Source organism: Sinocyclocheilus grahami, unplaced genomic scaffold, assembly GCF_001515645.1.
Source record: "Sinocyclocheilus grahami isolate Dianchi unplaced genomic scaffold, SAMN03320097.WGS_v1.1 scaffold450.1, whole genome shotgun sequence".
In the NCBI taxonomy this organism is placed as follows: Eukaryota; Metazoa; Chordata; class Actinopteri; order Cypriniformes; family Cyprinidae; genus Sinocyclocheilus; species Sinocyclocheilus grahami.
Window position 1 is genome coordinate 1,222,935 of NW_015505629.1, and position 15,365 is coordinate 1,238,299.

At 43.7% G+C, this 15,365-nt stretch overlaps 1 protein-coding gene across 1 annotated transcript in view; it reads left to right on the forward strand.

Moving 5' to 3' along the window:
• Window positions 1-15,365, forward strand: part of LOC107552438 (neurexin-2-like) — a 172,188-nt gene that overhangs the window by 86,069 nt on the left and 70,754 nt on the right. Inside the window, exon 7 of the mRNA XM_016234321.1 lies at window positions 13,514-13,695. Within this exon, the coding sequence (XP_016089807.1) occupies window positions 13,514-13,695 (182 nt within the window). The remainder of the gene's footprint in view (window positions 1-13,513; window positions 13,696-15,365) is intronic.

Consider the following 15,365-nt stretch of genomic DNA (forward strand, 5'->3'; position numbering starts at 1 on the left):
CAAGTAAAGGTCAGAATAACGTCAGTAATATCTCCAGATGAACACTTACTGGACTGAAGCAGCTCAGCTTTACTTGATTCTCCATCAATCATGTTTTAGAGTCTCAAATCTGATCCTCAGGATCTTTTGAGGAGCGTTTGTTTCCAGAAGCTTTACTTTCACTGTTCCTCAGCGGAGGAATGATCTTCACAAGCCTCCAGAACATCTCACATCTTCTGAGGAGCCTTTATTTCTTCAGCTCTCAATCACTGCATTATATGTTTGGAGCATTTCAATCTCATCTCACTGAAATTACTGGAGATATAAAGACGACTGATATTTAGATAATTTGATATCAGTATCTGCTGCACTGTTATACAATATCAGCATCTACAGAAAATTCATGCTTTTGGTCAGTGTGAGTCCCATAAAATGTAGCTGTTTTTTCCTCCATATTTTCACTGTATCAGACTATATCAGCCAGAAAAGCCTCAAGAGAAATACTTATGCATCTTTTAAAAATAAATAGTTTGTCTAAATGTTCAATAAACTGTTCAATTAAAAAAAATCCTCTATTCTTTTGTATGTAAGAGGTTAAGAGGGTTAAGGCTCTTCCAGAAGCCACACAGAAACACCACAACTAGCTCAGTGGACAAACTTAAGCTGAGTGGCATGTTGACTATAAATAGGGTGAATTCAAATGAACCGGCTGCATGTTTGGCTTCACCTGTCCACCGGTTTGCCTCGTTCTCCTGCTCGTAATCTTTACCTTCTGCTGCAGTGACTGTGTGTGTTTTGAATGGACCTTTATCTGATTGGGATGATGAATTATTGAGGAAGCAGAGCTCTTTAGATACGGTGTTCGGACTCGTCAATAATTCAGGCTTCACCCTCTTCAGCAGCAGGTCACATCTCTGTTCCGGTCCGAGCTGAAAGAGCTTCGGAAACAGACCATTTGCTCAATTTCAAGCACATGATCATCAGGAACTCTTCCTGAGGTCTTTTTGAGAGTCATGAATATTTCAGACGATGCTGTTTATGTGATGCTCGCGGCGTTTGCTTGAGTGAACGGGTCAAAATGTCTGCAGTGTCTCAATGTGAGTGAAAGTCAATGGGGTCCAACGTTCTTCATAGTATGTTGTGTGTTCAACAGAAGAAAGAATAAAAAAGTCATACAGGTTTTGAATGACGTGAGGGTGACAGAATGATCGTTTTAGGCTGGACTGTGCCTTTAAAGTCAGATACTCATATCATGTGCTGTCTGTCTCTCGTCAGGCATGTCTGTGATGATGCAGTAAATACGAGCATCTCTGGTGTTTTATGTGGCATTAAAATGGCGTTTGTGTTCATTAGAGAGAGACGGAGACCATCCGCTGGACGCTCCACGATCAGATGCTTTCACAGCAATTACTGCTAATTGCAGGATTTGCGTGTGTGTTTGCTGTAAGCCAAATACAGCTCTGTGTGTGTGAGACTCAATGACGGGCCGAATGAAAGAGACAGAAGCACAGACGCTTCTGTGAGAACAGTGAACAAAACTTCTGCTGCTTCATGTTATATTGATACTGAGCAGATGGTCCTGATGTGGATGATTTCTTTCAGTTTCAATCAGAAATCTGATTTAAATAAACTGTCTGTCTCTCGTCAGGCATGTCTGTGATGATGCAGTAAATACGAGCATCTCTGGTGTTTTATGTGGCATTAAAATGGCGTTTGTGTTCATTAGAGAGAGACGGAGACCATCCGCTGGACGCTCCACGATCAGATGCTTTCACAGCAATTACTGCTAATTGCAGGATTTGCGTGTGTGTTTGCTGTAAGTCAAATACAGCTCTGTGTGTGTGAGACTCAATGACGGGCCGAATGAAAGAGACAGAAGCACAGACGCTTCTGTGAGAACAGTGAACAAAACTTCTGCTGCTTCATGTTATATTGATACTGAGCAGATGGTCCTGATGTGGATGATTTCTTTCAGTTTCAATCAGAAATCTGATTTAAATAAATCTTCTTGATAACAGTGATTTGTGTAGAATTTAATTGCTAAACCACAGTTCCTACAGTGCAGATGGACAGACTGATGGACTGACGGACAGATAGATGGACAGACTGATGGACTGACGGACAGATAGATGGACAGACTGATGGACAGATAGATGGACAGACTGATGGACTGACGGACAGATAGATGGACAGACTGATGGACAGATAGATGGACAGACTGATGGACTGACGGACAGATAGATGGACAGACTGATGGACTGACGGACAGATAGATGGACAAACTGATGGACAGATAGATGGACAGACTGATGGACTGATGGACAGATTGATGGACAGATAGATGGACAGATAGATGGACAGACTGATGGACTGATGGACAGATAGATGGACAGACTGATGGACTGACGGACAGATAGATGGACAGACTGATGGACTGATAGACGGATAGACGGACAGACTGATGGACAGATAGATGGACAGACTGATGGACTGACGGACAGATAGATGGACAGACTGATGGACAGATAGATTGACAGACTGATGGACTGATGGACAGATGGATGGAGGGACAGATAGATTGACAGACTGATGGACTGATGGACAGATGGATGGAGGGACAGATAGATGGACAGACTGATAGATGGATGGACAGTTGGACGAACAAGCAGATGGAAAGTCAGACAGGCAGGCACAGACAGACACATGTCTGTTGATATCAGATGCTGAACTGCAGCAGAATTTGACAATCAAAGCCGCTGTAAAGGTTACGCAGCCGTCACAGCCATAAAGGAAATAACAGGCACGTCCTCAGGCGATGTGTTAACGCTCACACGACGAAACAAATAAAGCCAGCGGCCGCTGCAGTGACCTTCAGATAGAGGAGAAACACACAAACACACTGTCTGTCTGTCTGTATGTCCGCCACTAGGAGCGATTAACACACAGCAAAAGAGCTGTCCATCTAAGGATTTTTCATTCTATTATCTGTCTTTCTGTCTGTCTGAACCCCATCTTACTCCGTAAAGGGGCCAGTTAGGGTTAGTTATCCGTCCTAGACGAGCTGCTGACAGGACGGGTGACGGCATCCGGGGATCCAGAGGATGCGGTTCAGATTTAGAGCTACATGAAGATTATGGACGTCAGGAGGAGGAGAGAACGATGTCGAACCCCTCCTCATCCATCAGATGCTCAGAGGACACCTGAGTCCCTGCAGAGATTTCTGGGACACTTTAGACGTGATTGATGTGAGAGAGCAGAGAGACGCTGATGGACGCTGGGACGCCTGGGGTCTGGACACTCTTATAGAGGATCTTATTTACAGATGACTCATCCAGACTGAACCAGCGGCACTGGAGATGTTTGTTTATGATGTCACATCTGTTGGGAGAGAGAGAGAGAGAGAGTCAGTCAGACTGAGCAGACAGCAGGTCGTGACCTTTGACCTCAGGGTCACTAATGGGCGTCTGCTAACGTGATTGATGTGAGAGAGCAGAGAGACGCTGATGGACGCTGGGACGCCTGGGGTCTGGACACTCTTATAGAGGATCTTATTTACAGATGACTCATCCAGACTGAACCAGCGGCACTGGAGATGTTTGTTTATGATGTCACATCTGTTGGGGGAGAGAGAGAGAGTCAGTCAGACTGAGCAGACAGCAGGTCGTGACCTTTGACCTCAGGGTCACTAATGGGCGTCTGCTGTAAGGCTGCTGAAAGCGTCTGTCCTGTAGCAATTACCTGCGCCTGTATCTGAGTGTGTGTGTGTGTGTGTATGAGAGAAGCTCATTGTTTCTTCAGAAGAGGAGAGAAGGATGTTTGATTCATTTGTTTTCGATCAGCTGTTTCAGTAGTTATTGATATTGTGGGTGGTTTAGTTCTGTGCTGTTATTGACTAGTTTCTACAGGAAACACAAGCTGTTTGTTAGTACTTTGATTCAGTGAAGGTGTTTGCAGCTGAACGAGCTGATTGATCAGTGTGTGTGTGTGTGTGTGTGAGATGGGTTTGTTCCCGGCGTCCCTGCAGAGACTGAGACCCACGGTCCCTCTGTGAGACTGTGATTGGCTGATCTGAAGAGCGTCTGATCATCTGCTGTGTTCAGAGATCCGGTTCATTCCCACATGCTGACCCTACCTGCAGGGTCTCATTCATTGCAGGGCCGGAGTTACCTGTTATTGTGAAATAGGCAAAATACATTATTGGGCCCCTCTTCCCTATTGATATATGTAATATCACCCCAGCAAACAGCTTGAGCACCGTGTGTTTAGAATGCCGTTGCATGCATGAGACTCTGCAAGAGACGCAAGCACGACAGTCAAACACGTCCATGTTTACATAGAAAAAACAATGGAAAAGCAGCGCAATCGAATGAAAACCTGTAAAGAACTACTACTGCATGTCTGAAAGTTCATGTTTGCATCATGGTGACAGGCTGAAAGCTGCTGTTCATTTCGTAAAAATCGAGAATGGGTCAAACGTTCAGAATTTATTTTTTATTTTTTTTTATTTTTTGCCATATCGCCCAGCCCTATTCAAGATGTTTAAGTTGTACATTTATGTCTGTATTTTACTGCATTGACATGCTTTAATAGAACTTATGTCCTTTCTAATTATGATCAACAACTCATCTCCATACTGTGTTACGGACGGGACCGTTACTACGCTTCATATTAAGTCATATGCATACCGGCGCACGTTTACCACGTTGCTGATGACATCCGTTTAATCTTGATCAACGAATTGGAGCAGCATCGGTCCGTTAGATCAATCTGAAACACACAACGCAGATATTCATTACATTAAGAACATTTGTGATTTGATTATGGCACCAATCTATATCACATTTCTGGCTTTATTTTGATTAATCTTGCTTTTCTAAAAGCGAAACACAGACCAGGAGCAGCTCTACATCAATATTCATAAAACAAGAAACAAAAGCATACAATTTCATCAGTTTCCTATTAATTGGTTGTAATGTACTGTGTCGGTGCCGGTCCTGCGGTGGATGTACTCTCCGTGTGTCGTGAGGGTCTCCGGTGACATTTACTGAACGCGAACAAATAAACACACTGGAAGAGATGAAAAACAAAACAAGAGCTGCTCAATAACAGTGTGGGATAGACGAGCGATGAAGAGTGATAAAGGAATGAAGGAAATGTCAGGCGTGACAAACACAGAACAAACAGACGCCTGCAGTGTGAGCGAATCGTGTGTGTGTGTAGGTGAGATGGTGATGCTCAGCCGTCTGTGTTTCAGCTCTTTTATTAATGTCAGATCAGCGGAGCTGCATTAGCGCATCTTTCCTCTCGCTGGCGTCTTTATTGTTTCTGCTTCTTTCTTCAGAGCGTCTCTGGAGCTCCTCCGTTCCTCTGACTCTAATGATCTAATGATGACTGTAATGCTGCTTGTACTGTTTACAGTATATAAACTTTACAGTATGTGACGCTTCATGATGCGTGAAAAACCTGAATGACCTGCTGCACGTGTGAGTGAACAGTAAAAACAGTGAAATAGTATTATTATTATTATTGAATCTCTGTTAAACTGTAATGTATTTCTGTGATGCGCAGCTGTATTTTCAGCATCATTCCTCCAGTCTTCAGTGTCACATGATCTTCAGAAATCAGTATAATATGCTGATCTGCTGCTCGAGAAACATTTCTGATTATTATCAATGCTGAACACAGTTGTGCTGCACAATATTTCTGTGGAAACTGTGATGCATTTTATTTTTCAGGATTCACTGATGAACAGAAAGTTCAGAAGAACAGCATTTATTTGAAACAGAAATCTTTTGGAAGATTATTTATAAATGCACTTTTAATCAATTTAATGCTTCTTTGATGAACAAAAGTATTGATTTCTACAACAAAAATCAATAAATCTAAACATCTTTCAGTCAGTAGTATATGGTCAGGTGTGGTTGGTGAAGGAGTCAGTCATCCACTGGTCTGCTAATCAGTTGATCATTAATGCTCAGAGTTTTCTCTGTTTCGTCTCGTTCTGACGTCACACACCAGGTCTTATTTCATGTCTTCAGTGTGTCTGATTCTGTCTGCTGACAGTTCTCACAGTTCATTTGCTCAGAGTTGATTTGAACTCTGCACTAACTGAAGCGTTTGGCATTAGCATGAGGACACGAAGCGTGCGCCATTTCAATATTTCATCCGTCTTGTGTTGTTTATCCGCACTGGATGTTTTATTTAGCAAAACCCCATTACAGGCTGAGTCCTGCCGAGGCAGTCCGGGTCTCGACATTCAGATTCTGTGTGCTTCTTCAAATTTTAATAAAGCCCAGTGTTTTAATGGCCACGCAGGGCGGGAGCGGGAGCGGGAGCGATGTGAAAGCTTTTTTAATTACATGGCCGAGTGCCGCGTCTTTGTTCTTGGCACTGAATGATGCCACATCCTGCACTTCTGGAAACTTTCTTTAGCTTTACAATCTTAGCTTTTAATTCACATTGAAAGACGCTGAATAAATCTCGCCGGTCATCAAACATATGGAGCACGCTTGAGTTCTGCTCATTTATTCTGACGCCTGCAGGACTGTTAAACGCACTGGCGTACAGCATTAGCCATCATTATCAGCGTCAGTTCAATTCAATACCTCAACCAGTACACTGCAGTTAAACTAAACTAGTGCACCCTTGTGGAAAACAACTGCACTTCAAAAAGTGTACTTCTCATGGAAATATACTTTACATTAATATCCTTTAAATGCGAATGCTAAAGCATGAACTGAATTTAATGTTTGTGGACACAAAACTGCATGCTGTTTCAAATTTAATTAAAATGTATTAATGAAATGAAAAAAATAACTTGGCAGGTTTAAGTTGCATTACAATTACTAACTGAATCTGGAAATAAATAATAATATCTGAAATAAAAATAAATTAATATAATAACAGCAAAAAAAATGACAAAAGCACTTAACAGAATTACTAAAAAATTAAGCTGAAATTAAAACGAAAGCTAAAAATATAAAATGAATAGCAGCTATAATTGTATATAAATACATACTACTAAGATAACACTGTAAGTGTAGTGAAGAGTGTGAAGAAACCCTCATGAAAGTGGCCTTTTATAGCATTAATAATATTATCTCCAAAATTAAAAATATACTTTTAAGATTTGAAGACACTACAAGCGCACATTCCATCAGAGGCATGAAGGCCGATGTTCGGCTGATTATGATTGATCATATGTGATATTATTCCCAGCTCAGACCCAGAAGCAGCGCAGCTTTTGAAGTAGAGGCTGTTGATTTGAGGAATGAAACGGGCCATCGTGTGTCCTTCTACATTCATGTGCCGAGCGTACAGTCGTCGTGCTCTCCTCGGTTTGTTCTGATGCGCTGTCAGATCCCGAGCTGATGCATTCAGACAGCTGAAGCTGATTCCACAGACTCGATGGCTCGAGCATGCTTCTCATCAGCTTCACTTCTAGTTTTAGTTCACAGCCCTGGTTTCAATCCACTGAAAGTCTGTCTAACCGACATCGACAAGTTCCTCTCGAGAGACACGGTCACTATATGATCTACAGATTTAACTATGCACGTGCGTGGAGCTCATAAATATGGCTCAAACAGATGGACTGAAAAAGGAACGCTGGTTTTTGAGTGCAGAGTCAGATGAGGTCAGCTGATGTTTAGTGAGTTCTGGATCAGTGTTTGTTGAATGCTCGGCCTTTGAGCTCAACACACAGAATATCTTCCAGGTTTGCTTTGTGACGAGATGTCTGTCCTAAGAGGAGATCTGGCCGTCTCTGTGAGGGAGGCTGTCCTGGTGTCTCTCAGGCGTTCGCTCCTGACGCTCCGCTGTGTTTTTAGGGATGTGAAGTAGGTCATGATGGGAAAACGGCCTGATTTCTTCCCTCAGTCTCCGAGTGTGAGGTCTGGTTCGATGTGCAGTCTTGCAGAAATCTATCATCTTTTATTAGATTATATTCTTCATAAGATCACAGGAGCTTGTGATGATTTTCATTCATGTTATTTGGATGCTGTGTGCGTTTACAACACTCTTCAGAGGTTTGGGGTCCGTAAGATTTGTTCATGTTTCTGAAAGAAGTCTCTTCTGCTCAGCAGGGCTGCATTCATCTGATCAAAAATACAGTAAAACAGTGAAATATTATTAGAATGTAAAACAGCTGTTTCTAAGTGAATCTCTGTTAAACTGTAATGTATTTCTGTGATGTGCAGCTGTATTTTCAGCATCATTCCTCCAGTCTTCAGTGTCACATGATCTTCAGAAATCAGTATAATCAGTTTCTCTGCTGCACTGACACACGTGATGGACGAGAGAGAAGACGGGCAAACACTCAGGGGACGCTCTGACGGCAAGAGAGAGGAAGAAACGCAAGCCACGCAGAACAAGAGCGATGAAAGAATATTGCAGGATGTGTGTCCTTCAGATCCAGCTGATTCTCCTGCTGCTGAAGCGCTGCTAACAGTGACGTCTGTTCAGCAAAAATGATTTCTAATAGTTGCAGTGTCAGTTCACAATAACCTGAGGCCCTTCTGATCACGATTGACCTTGAGACTCGATTGACCCACCGCTGGACATCGCTGCATCGATCAAATCCCCCAAAACAGCAGCGCTGCGTCTTCATCGATCCCGCGAGTGCTCTTCACCCGCAGATGAAAGGCCTGCTCTCACTCAGGTCCTGCTGCTTGATTACGGTGGCCGGCGCTCCTCACAGAGCCGTGTGTCTGAAGCGTGAAGAGCACTTCATTGATCAGGATCTCAGCTCTTCACATGTCCTCACTTCAGTTGCTGCTGCTTTCTGGCTTGATATTGATAATCATATGAAGTCTTGATATTTGAAATGACATTTAAAGGGACAGTTCAGCCACAGATGATCATTGTGTCATCATTTACTCTCCCTCATGTTTTTCAAACCTGTGGAACATAGATGTTTTTGAGGTATTTTGAGAAATGTTGCAGTGTTTTTTGTTCATATAATGAAAGTCAATGGGGTCCAATGGTGTGTGTGTGTGTGACTGTGTGTGCGTGTGACTGTGTGTGTGTGTGTGCATGTGTGTGTGTGTGTCAGTGTGTGTGTGATTGTGTGTGAGTGTGTGTGTGTGTGTGTGATTGTGTGTGTGTGCGTGAGTGAGTTTGTGTGTGTGTGTGAGTGTGTGTGTGTGTGTGCGTGAGTGAGTGTGAGTGTGTGTGTGTGTGTGCGTGAGTGAGTGTGAGTGTGTGTGTGTGTGTGCGTGAGTGAGTGTGAGTGTGTGTGTGTGTGTGCGTGAGTGAGTGTGAGTGTGTGTGTGTGTGTGCGTGAGTGAGTGTGAGTGTGTGTGTGTGTGTGCGTGAGTGAGTGTGAGTGTGTGTGTGTGTGTGCGTGAGTGAGTGTGAGTGTGTGTGTGTGTGTGCGTGAGTGAGTGTGAGTGTGTGTGTGTGTGTGCGTGAGTGAGTGTGTGTGTGTGTGTGTGTGTGCGTGTGTGTGTGAGAGAGAGTGAACTTGTTCTTTCGATTATTTTCTTAGTTTCCAGACTGCTTGTTTGTTGTTGTTTTTTATTTAGACCTGTAATAACAGCAATTAAGAGTGTTAGAATCAAGCACACATTCACCTGACAGCTGTCTCTAGTGTCTCTGACTCATCCACTGATTAAACACACACACACACAGTCAATACACTCATTCATTATCAGCCGCAGTCATTATAATTCATCACTGGATGCACAACAAATCAAGCACATCAGTCACATCACAATCTGACAAGGCTGTGCAGTTGCTAGGGTGGTGTGTGTGGTTGCTAGGGTGCTGTGTGCGGATGCTAGGGTGTTCTGAGTGGTTGCTAGGGTGTTGTGTGTGGTTGCTAGGGTGCAGTGTGTGGTTGCTAGGGTGTTCTGAGTGGTTGCTAGGGTGTTGAGTGTGGTGGCTAGGGTGCTGTGTGTGGTTGCTAAGGTGTTGTGTGTGGTGGCTAGGGTGTTCTGAGTGGTTGCTAGGGTAATGTGTGTGGTTGCTAGGGTGGTGTGTGTGGATGCTAGGGTGTTGTGTGCAGTTGCTAAGGTGTTGTGTGTGGTGGCTAGGGTGTTCTGAGGGGTTGCTAGGGTGTTGTGTGTGGTTGCTAGGGTGCAGTGTGTGGTTGCTAGGGTGTTCTGAGTGGTTGCTAGGGTGCTGTGTTTGGTTGCTAGGCGTTGTCCTCCTGTCTTGTGTGATAGAGTCTCTGTGATGTTCTGGTCTGTACTCTTCCATTGGTTAGTCGGGTTCGAGTCGGCATGCACTGCAGGTGTGTTGATTATTCACGGCAGCTTATGTGTTGTGATTTATTGAATTGATTGGTCTGAAGGTCAGCTGATCTCTACATTACTGAGGTTTGTGAGGATGAGGATGAGGATGAAGACTTCTGCTCTGTGATTGCAGATCTGCTTCTCTACAGGAATGTGTGTTTACATTGAACTAGAATAACCAGGATGAGTCGAGCTACTGAACACAACCTGAGCTCAAATTATCAATTATAAACTTTTTAAAGCTGTTTTGTTCGTGCATACAGTGATTTTAGCACTCAGAGCATCTCACTGACAGCATGACATTCACAGACACACACGAGTTCATTCACTCAGACGCCTGTCTGTCTGTCAGTTGATGTGATCGACTCTCAGTGAGGTGTGTGTGTGTGTGTGTGTGTGTGCATGATAGAGTGAGAATGAGTTGAGCACAATAAAGCTGCGGCTCGCTTCATGAGGAGAAGAAATGAGATTGGAGGGATAGTGAGAGAGAGACATGTCTTCCCTCCGTTCCCGGCAGCCATTTTTACACTCTCTCTTTGTTTTTGCGTTCTGAGAACAGGTTTGTGTGACGTCGCTTCATGAACAGAGACGTGATGAAAGGAAACTGTGTCTCGCTCTCATCCTGCTTTTGTTTTTCCTTCTAAAACAGTTCAGTCCTGCCTTCCTCTCTCCTCCTCCTCGCTCTGTTTCCCATGAGGCTCTTGTGTTTTTCTGATGTTTTTTTCCTCTGATAATTAGTCGGTTGCCAGATACTACAACCAGCAGCACGAGTGTGAAGCGGCTGTAGCCCGAGGGAAGCTAGAGGAGCGATTGAGTCTGGGCTCCCAATCAATGCGAAACGGTTGCTAGTTTCTGAACGGCTGGGCTGTGACAGCGTTTCTCGGCCAGGCTGTAATTGTGGAGGCGTGGCTGATGTTCTGCTGCTCGCTTTAGAAATCCTGCTGGCGACGCTTCGTTTTATTTCTGCCTTTTCATTTGTTCTTTTCATTCTTCCAGGTTAAGCTATTAGCGCTTAAACCCGCTGTCATTCTCAACCGCTTCTCATCTTCACATGCTCTGATTTTCAGAAGGAATTGGTCAGTGTTAGACGGGTTACTGGTCAGAACGTGTGTTAATTGCTGTCCTGTAGCTGCTTTTCCTGTAACACTGGATAACAGTGACACCACGGTCATGGGTTTGATTCCCAGGGAATGCATGAATTCATCAAATAAATGTACACTTTTAATGCAATGCAATGCACCTTGAATAAAAGCATCAGCCAAATGCATTAATGTAAACGTAACTGCAGAAATAGTTAATCAGTGTTCATTTTTACACAGTTTTTGATGATTTCTGCTCACCTAGGGGTGGGTACCTCACGATACGATACACGATGCATGGCTCACGATACCGATAATATCACGATAGTGCAATTCTGTGATAATCAATACATTGCTAGACAATCCTATAATGATGCATCACGATATCTGTCTATGAAAACAAAATGCCCGTGAAAAGGTTAAGTGCATGTTTTCTCTCTTTACTCAAGACCAAACTGCTGAAAATCCTGCAAAAAATCTGCAAAAATGAAAACCTGTCTTCATTTACTCTCTCTCAAGCTGTTTTAAACCTCAATGAGTTTCTTTCTTCTGTTGAATATAAAAATTATTTTGAAGGATGTGGGGAACCAAACAGTTGCTGGTTGCTGGTAGTAGTTTTTTTCTACTATCAAAGTCAATGGGGACCAGAAACTGTTTGGTTTCCAATATTCTTCAAAATATCTTCTTTTGTATCTAGCACAAGAAAGAAATTAATTCAGGTTTGGGACAACATGAGAGTGAGTAAATAAGAATTTTAATTTTGGGTGAACTGTCCCTTTAATGACAAGCAGCAGCATTAGTGCTATTAGGCTGCTGTCACTTTAAGAGCTGCACTCGTCTAATATACAGGCGTGCATCCATTTCTCTCTCAACTGTTTACTTTCACTTTAGACATAACTAATCTTGTGTGTTTTTGACGGTATTAGTGCAATAAGACGAGAAAGATAACTCAGTCCAGTAATCAGCCGCTGTTTGACAGGGTTTTTAGGGTGCGTGCTTCAGGTGTACTCACTCAGAAAAAGCACATGTCAGAACAGCACGGGAATGAAACGTTTAACCGAAAGACTTTAAAGTAGATGAAATAATGTACTGTTGTTGTGATTGTGAATAAGTGCAGTGTCGGTGAGTGTGACTCTACCGCTGAGTAACATCTGATGTGAATGTGTGTGTCGTTGTTCAGTAGATTGAGACGGAGACGCCAGAACTGATACTCTGCTGTAGCGATACTACCATATTCCTTCAAAAGCAGATCGTGGAGACATTTTAATCGTCCACAAACAAAAATCATGATAGTGCACACCCCTACTTGCAACGTTAGCTTTAGCCGCTTTCTCAGCGAGTGTGCTTTCACCAGGCAGTTCTTGCATATCGCCTACTCTTTTTCGATTTTGTTTGTCCCATCAATGGTATAAAAGCCGAGGTGGATCCAGACTTTGGACTTAAACGTGGCTGGGGCGTCTGTTATTTTCCTCACTGCTGTCCACCATCCCGTTAAAAACATTTACGTTCACGTTTCCCTCATTAATGTGTTGAGCGCCACCTCGCGGAGCCATGAAGTAAAGACACTGGGAGCAGTCTATTTAGAGCGCCTTATTTTATTAATTAAAATATCAATATTTGGTGCCAGCGTATCGATTCTCGTATCGCACAGAGGAGGACAACGATATATTTCCATATCGATATTTTTTCACACCCCTACTGCTCACCAAGGCTGCATTTATTTGATCAAAAATACAGTAAAATCTCTATCTACGTTTTTCTTTTTTGTCAACAGCATGTATTAATTAAAGTTGTTCTTAATTATCATCATGAGGAATCGTTTGATCTCTACGGAGCGTGTTTGTTTGTCAGAGATGTATTTTCAGTGCTTCGTTGGCTCACTGGAGAGCTCGAGTCGTATGAAGTCAGGCTTCAGCTCTGATGAAGGTCCATTAGGCCTCCGTTCACAGGTGCTGATTGTCACTTGATCTCAGACCCGCAGAGCCAAACGTTTGGAAAGTCTCTTGAACACAATCAGTCATGAGCGTCAACACGGCGGCTCCGTTCACACACACGATTAAAGCAGATGGAAGCTCGGCAGTGCCTCATTACAGCAGAGAGTGTGACGCCTGAGCAGAGATGCAGTGACCTTCAGCTGCTCTTTCAGTCTTGGCTGCTAGAATGATGCTCTCTGAAACATTCTGTCACTGATTGTGTGTTTGTGTCTCTGTCTGTTTGTTTCAGCTGGGACTACCTACATCTTCGGCCGTGGAGGAGCCCTCATCACGTACACGTGGCCCCCGAACGACCGGCCGAGCACGCGGGCAGACCGGCTGGCTGTGGGCTTCAGCACTCAGCTGAAGGAGGCCGTTCTGGTGCGAGTGGAGAGCGCCAAGGGTCTCGGAGACTATCTGGAGCTTCACATAGTAAGAACCATGCCTGGGGACTGAAGGGGTGGGGCTAACAGATGGGGGGTGAATATCTGAAGGTGGGGCTTACAGTGAATGGTGCATATCTGAAGGTGGGGCTTACAGTGAATGGTGTATATCTGAAGGTGGGGCTTACAGTGAATGGTGTATATCTGAAGGCGGGGCTTACAATGAATGGTGTATATCTGAAGGCGGGGCTTACAATGAATGGTGTATATCTGAAGGCGGGGCTTACAATGAATGGTGTATATCTGAAGGTGGGGCTTACAGTGACTGGAGTATATTTTAGGGCGGGGCTTACAGTGAATGGTGTATATCTGAAGGCGGGGCTTACAATGAATGGTGTATATCTGAAGGTGGGGCTTACAGTGACTGGAGTATATTTTAGGGCGGGGCTTACAGTGAATGGTGTATATCTGAAGGCGGGGCTTACAATGAATGGTTTATATCTGAAGGTGGGGCTTACAGGGAATGGTGTAAATTAGAGGGTGAGGCTTACAGTGGCTTACAGTGACTGCTGTAAATCTGAGGGTGGGGCTTATAGAGATGGCATCAGATGTAGTTGGTAGGTTGATGTCTTTTGGAGACAGTGTTCCCATCTGCTGTGCTTGTGAGCGCTGATGAGTCTGTGAGAGGAGTTTTCTGCGCTCTATGTGTCTCATCTCAGTTCTGAAGTCTTATAGGTGGTTTGGACAGTGTGTGGGAGGATGGTTTTAACCTGAACAAGTAGAAACACCTGCTCTTTTCAGTCAGGGCTGATATAAAGCTGGAGTGATGAGGGGAAGCTGCAGGGGATTGTGGGAAACGACATGTGTGCTCATAGATATACAGTACATACATACTCCATCTGCAAATGAGTGAGGCTTCTGGGTAAACATGCAGCTTTTATTTACCACAAAATACTTTGTTAACTCAGACCTCTCCAGTGTATTGGTAGTTTTGTTTAAAAAAGAGGGAGTAAAATGAATTTCAGATACACACACCATGCACATAAAAATAATGCAACAAATAGCAGCTGCAATGGCAGATGGGATATGAGTGTGTGTTCTTTTGAAGACCCTATTGTGTAAATCTTTTGTAATTGGCCATCTATCTATCTATCTATCTATCTATCTATCTATCTATCTATCTATCTATCTATCTATCTATCTATCTATCTATCATTATATCAGTTGGATGTGTCTCTCCTTGTTAGTCTATAGATAACTTCGTTAGATGGACAGTTTCTCATCTGGATTTCTCTGGAGCTCCAGTTTGTTCCTCAAATATTCACCCCAGATCAGCAGCCCGTCTCTCTGAGATCAATTACTGACCGGTTTTCTCACTCTCTCCAGTAATTGTCTCTCAGGGTGTGTGATGAAGGACAGATAGAGGCTCTCAGGCTGTTGTTGGCGTTGACCCTCACTCTGTTAACCATCGCTGCTTTCTCACCTCATGCTCGTGTGCTTGTGTGTGATAAAGACCTTGGGTTGTGAGGGGTGTGTGTGTGTGTGTGTGTGTGTGTGTGTGTGTGTGTGTGTTTATGTGTGTGTGTCGGCAGTACGGTGTTTGTGAAGGTGTGCGGTGATTAATCTGTGTGTTGGTGTCTGGAGGGGACGGCAATTAATTTTACCCTGCGTGGGAGGAAACTCTTTCAGCCCTCATGACACACACACACACACACACAC